The sequence below is a fragment of the Cajanus cajan genome, chromosome 3, assembly GCF_000230855.2.
Source record: "Cajanus cajan strain Asha chromosome 3, NIPB_CcT2T_4, whole genome shotgun sequence".
Lineage (NCBI taxonomy): Eukaryota > Viridiplantae > Streptophyta > Magnoliopsida > Fabales > Fabaceae > Cajanus > Cajanus cajan.
Genome location: NC_138519.1, coordinates 18,594,924 through 18,601,090, shown reverse-complemented (window position 1 = coordinate 18,601,090; position 6,167 = coordinate 18,594,924). Strand labels below are relative to the sequence as shown.

Genomic DNA, 6,167 nt, shown 5'->3' with positions numbered 1-6,167 from the left:
TCTCACGCGCTCGGCGTGCCCAAACCCGCGCCCAGCGCGGGGAAGGCAGAGACCTCCCAAGGTCTCGCGCCTAGTGCAAATCAAATTGCGCACAAGGCAGAGACTCCCAAGGAGTCTCACGCCCAGCGCGACAAGGGTCGCGCTCAGCGCAGAACCAAAAACCCCAAAACATGCTACAACTGGTATCGCGCCCAGCGCGGTCCAAGTCACGCCCAGCGCGGGCCATCCAGAGACCCACATTCTCAAACGCGCCCGGCGTACTCATCATTGCACCCGGAGGGCTTGGCCAAATGGAGTCCCCTGGTGGTCGCGCGCCCGGCGCGAAGAACAGTGCTCAGCGCGATCATTAACAACAACTCACCAACTTTCAAAAATCCTTCAAAACCTGCACGAAATCCATGTCCCAAGCACATGCAACCCAGCCAAAATGCCACATTTCCATCAATAACCCCAAAACCCCCAACATTTTCAGCATGCAACACCAAACAAAGAAAAACCCAATTTTTCACTCAAGACCCCGAAACCCCAAAAACGAAATTTGATCCAAAACAACAATCAATCATCAGAAAATCAGCCACTCAATGAGTTTATGAACTCATTTCCAGCACAAACAGCCAAAGACCTAGCTTCCCTTACCTCGCGGCGAGAATCCGAGCTTCCAGGAAGGAGAACGGAGAAGAAAATGGAGGAGGAATGGAGCTTGAAAGGAAAAGATCAACTTGAGCAACTAAACAAAAGAAGAAGAGCTCTGATTCACCTACTCAACAACACCACCTTGAATCCAAACAGCGGAAGTGAAATTAGTGAAGTGAGAAGAAGAGAGTAAAGAGAGTGTGAGTGAAGGGAATTGAGAGTGAGTAAGCAAAGAGAGTCGGGGATAGAAAAGGAAAAGGAAAAAGGGGTCTCACAACCTCCCCAACAACAAGAGTTTTCGTCCCCGAAAATGGACTTACTTGGGAAAAGAAACGGATACCGCTCCCTGCACTGCTGCTCCACCTCCCAAGTAGCCTCACCAGTCGCTACATCTGACAACACCTTTACCAGAGCAATGGAATTTCCCCTCAGCTCCTTCAGCTTATGATCGACCACAGCTACTAGCAACTTCTCAAAAGTCAGATTCTCCTTCACTTGCACATCGTCCAACTCCACCACATGACTCAGGTCATGAACATACTTCCTCAGCTGGGACACATGAAATACATCGTGTAGGTTTGAAAGAGACGGTGGCAGGGCCAACCGATAAGCAACCGGACCCACACGCTGTATTATCTGATAGGGACCCATAAACCTCGGTGTCAACTTTCTTGCCCTCAGCGCTTTTCCCACACCAGCGGTTGGAGTTACCTTCAGAAACACATGCTCCCCTTCAACAAACTCCAAAGGCTTACGCCTCTTGTCAGCATATGATTTTTGCCTACTCTGAGCAGTCTTCATCCTCTCCTGAATCATCTTCACCTTCTCAGTAGTCTGTAAGATCAGCTCCGGTCCCACAACCATTGACTCACCATCTTGATACCAACATAGAGGAGTCCTACATCTCCTGCCATACAAGGCTTCAAACGGCGCCATCCCAATACTAGCATGAAAGCTATTATTGTAAGTAAACTCCACTAGCGGTAGGACCTCCTCCCAACTACCCAAGTGGTCTAACACATAAGCCCTCAGCAAATCCTCCAAGGACTGGATTGTCCTTTCTGACTGACCATCCGTCTGCGGATGGTAAGCAGAGCTCAGCTTCAGCTTCGTGCCTAAGGCTTGGTGTAGACTCTGCCAAAATCTGGAAGTGAACCTCAGATCTCTATCTGAAATAATACTGGAAGGCACCCCGTGCAACCGTACTATTTCCCTCACATACAATTGCGTTAGCTTCTCCAAGGACCACTTGATGTTGACAGGCAAGAAATGCGCACACTTGGTCAACCGATCTACTATCACCCAGATAGCATCACTATTCATAGCCGACCTAGGCAACCCTACAATGAAGTCCATAGTGATACTATCCCACTTCCATTCCGGAATCTCCATCTGCTGCATCAACCCACTCGGCTTCTGATGCTCCACCTTCACCTTCTAACAAGTCAGACAGGCCGCCACATACTCAGCTATCTCCCTCTTCATACCAGACCACCAGAAAGTCTTCTTGAGGTCTTGGTACATCTTAGTCATACCCGGATGTATGCTAAGTCTGCTCTTGTGGCCTTCCTCCAACACAACTCTCTTCAGCTCAGCATCCTGAGGTAGGCAAATTCTGCCCTTGAACCTCAAGATTCCATCTCTGCCCAGCTCCAAACCCACGGCCTTCTCGGTACCCAGCAAACCAAGAAGCTTCACCAGCTCAACGTCTTGCAACTGCTTGAGTCCAACCTGCCTCAAGAACTCACTAATTATGGTAATTGCCCCACAACTAATGTGATCCTGAGCTAACTCCACACCGAGATTCAAATCTCTAAACTCCTCTACCAGCTCTAGCTCCTTCACCATCATACTAGACATGTGGATGAATTTCCTACTCAGCGCATCCGCCACAACATTGGCCTTACCAGGATGATACATCAACTGGAAATCATAATCCTTCAGAAACTCCATCCACCGCCTCTGCCTCATGTTCAGCTCCTTCTGATCAAACAGTACTTCAAACTCTTGTGATCACTGAAGACGCTGAACCGAGCACCATACAAATAATGCCTCCATATCTTCAAGGCAAAGACAACTGCCGCCAACTCCAAGTCATGAGTGGGATAATTCCTCTCATGATTCTTCAAATGTCTTGAAGCATATGCCACCACTTTCCTGTTCTGCATCAGCACACACCCCAGACCCTGGTGAGAAGCATCATAGTACACATCAAAGGGCTCACCAGAATTTGGCAACACCAACACAGGAGAAGTAGTCAACCTCCGCTTCAGCTCATCAAAACTTCGCTCACAGGCATCTGTCCAAATGAACGGTTGTTCCTTCCTCGTCAACTGGGTTAAAGGCGCCACTATCTTGGAGAATCCCTCAATGAACCTCCTATAGTAACCCGCCAAACCCACAAAACTCCTAATATCCGTGATAGTTCTTGGACGCTCCCATTGCAACACTGACTCCACCTTAGCCGGATCAACAGCAATCCCCTTAGCTGAGATCACATGTCCCAAGAACTTCACCTCATCCAACCAAAATTCACATTTTGAAAGCTTAGCGTACAGTTGCTTCGCCTTCAAAATCTCCAGTACCAACCTCAAGTGCTCTCCATGCTCCTCCGGGGTCCTTGAATAAATCAAGATGTCATCAATGAATACCACAAAGAATTTATCCAAGAACGGCCGGAAGATCCTGTTCATGTAATCCATGAACACAGCTGGGGCGTTGGTCACGCCAAACGGCATCACAACATACTCGTAGTGACCATACCTAGTCCTGAAAGCAGTCTTTGGTATGTCACTCTCCTTCACCCTAATCTGGTGATAACCCGACCTCAAGTCAATCTTCGAGAAAACGGATGCTCCCCTCAATTGATCCATTAAGTCGTCTATCCGGGGAAGTGGATATTTGTTCTTAATGGTCAACTTGTTCAACTGCCGGTAATCCACACAAAGTTGACTACCTCCGTCCTTCTTCTTCACCAACAACACGGGAGCACCCCACGGCGATACACTCGGCCGCACCAACTACTTTTCCAACAGACCTTCCAATTGACCTTCCAGCTCAACCAGCTCAGCAGGAGCCATCCTATAGGGAGCCATCGACACTAGCCCCTCACCTGGAACCAAGTCAATGCTGAACTCCATCTCCCTAACCGGAGGCAACCCAAGCACCTCATCAGGGAACACCTCAACAAAATCCCTCACCACATCTATCTCCGCAATGACCCTCTCGGCCTCCACACTCATAGCAGCAAGCAGAAGATAACACTTTGCTCCATCCCTCAATAATAATTCAGCTTGACTAGCTGAAATCAACAACTCATCCTCCTCCTGAGGAAAGATGAACTGCCTATTGGCACAACCTATAAGGATGCGATTGACAGACAACCAATCCATCCCTAAGATTATGTCAATATCAACCAAGGGTAAACAGATCAAGTTCACCTAGTACCTCCTCTCATTCACAACAATAGAACAACCAGCACACAACTCAAAAGCAACTACTTAAGCAGAAGCGGGCGTCGACACAAGCAGTCTTAACCCCAAATCACACAGGCACACCCAGCATAGCAACACAAGCATAGGAAATAAACGAATGGGAAGCCCCAGAGTCAAACAAAAACAACACATCCTTACCAGCAGCTTTGCCCTTCCCCTTCACAAGATCAGAAGAAGTCGAAGCCTCAGTACCTATCAAGGCAAATACCCTACCAACTGTAGTGGGTCTGTTACCCCTCTAGGCATCACCTCTCTGCACATCACTCCTTTGAGCACCCCTCTCTGGTTTGTTTCTGGTGGGGCAGTTAAACGACTCGTGGCCCATCTGTTGGCACTTGAAACATCGACTCTCTATGTGCGGGCAATCCCTAACAAGATGGGGTCCAGCACACCTATAACATCTGAGAGTGGCACCTCCACCCTGTCTCCCTCCACTAGCAGCACCAGAAGGTTGCCTTATGACAGGACCCCCTTGCTGTTGTTGGGGCCTATCATATGGCTTCCTCTGATTTCCTCCTCTCTTGGACCCAGCTGGTCCCTAAGCAGTCATAGTCACACGGTTGCCACCTTCCAACCGCTCAACAACCTTCGCTTTCTCAACTAAGGCCGGAAACTCGGTGATGGCCATAGGCACCACCACCCTCCTCAGCTCATGCTTCAGACCCTCAGCAAACTTCCTGCATTTCTAGGCCTCAGAAATAGCTTGCGAATAGAAACGAGCCAGATGCTTGAATCTCATCGCATATTCAGATACTGTCATCCCACCCTGGTGCAACCGCATGAACTCAGCCTCCTTGGCGTGCCTCACGCTCTCCGGGAAGTACTTCTCCAGGAACACCCTCCTGAAGCACTCCCAATCTACAACAACACCTCTAGCAGTAAGCATATGGTGAGTACCCCTCCACCAATGCTCAACCTCTCCCACTAGCATATAAATAGCGTATGCCAGCCTCTCTCCTGAGAACATCCCAGCACAGTGAAGATCTTCTCAAGTTCACAGATCTAGTGGTCAGCTACCTCTGAGTCTGCATCTCCTTTAAACTGTGGAGGATGGCATTTCTAGAACTCAGCTAGATCCCGACTCTCTTGTGACCCCGTGGGCCTTGCTGCACCAGCTGCAGCTCTATCAGCCTCTACCCTAACAAAATAAGCATTTTGCTGTTGCATAGCCATAGCCATCATCTCCATGGCACGAGCTATCTGCTCATTGGTTCTAGTTATTGTCTACAAAAGTAACAGCATCTTTAGTACACAATAACTAAACCAAACAACAATCAGCATCACAATAAAACAACACAGCAGTCAGCACAACAAAACATCACAACAAACAAAATAGCAAGACAACATAACACAGAGCTCAGCACAACAAAAACCTAAAGGAACCACCCCCACAGAGTGTCCACTAGACTCGAACTGCTCTGATACCACTAATGTGTAATGACCCGGCTGGTCACTACACACAGCAACGCACACCGGAAACACCAGACAGAAAAGAACGAGTATATAATATAGGATCTATAATATATTTATATACAACGTCCTAATCCGGCTAGAGTTAGAGTGTACAAAACAAAATACATCTATCAGTTGCTAACTAAGTAGCTAAAAACATCAAAAAAATAAAACTTCATCTGCCAGCTGCAGACCTTCTTCAGCAAAACACCAACCTAACCCTGCCCTGCTCCCATACATAGTATGATCATAGCAGTCCAAACCACATGGAAACAACAAAGGGTAAGCTAGTGAAAAAAATTCAGCATACACAGGTAAAATATGAATGGTAAACAACTACAACTATCAGCACATCAACCATCTCACAACATTCAACAATAACAACACCGACATAACGGCTAGAACAACACCACAATAATGGCTATAATAGCACCGACATAGCGGCTATAACAGTACCATAATAGTGGCTATAACAGCAGCGACATAGCGACTGTAACAGCACCACAATAGTGGCTATAACAGCACCGACATAGGGGCTATAATAGCATATAATTCAGCACAACACAACAATATCATCAAATACAGCTT

The 6,167-nt window shown here is 47.6% G+C and overlaps 1 protein-coding gene across 1 annotated transcript; it reads right to left on the bottom strand.

Moving 5' to 3' along the window:
• Positions 1–3,653: 3,653 nt before the first annotated feature.
• On the bottom strand, positions 3,654–5,294 carry LOC145956125 (uncharacterized). The gene is made up of 5 exons (XM_083071685.1): positions 5,210–5,294; positions 4,882–5,084; positions 4,714–4,812; positions 4,377–4,665; positions 3,654–4,027 (listed from the first exon to the last, which is right to left on the bottom strand). Exons 1-5 carry the CDS (start codon positions 5,292–5,294, stop codon positions 3,654–3,656), a joined length of 1,050 nt encoding a protein of 349 aa, XP_082927811.1.
• Between the last annotated feature and the right edge of the window lie 873 nt (positions 5,295–6,167).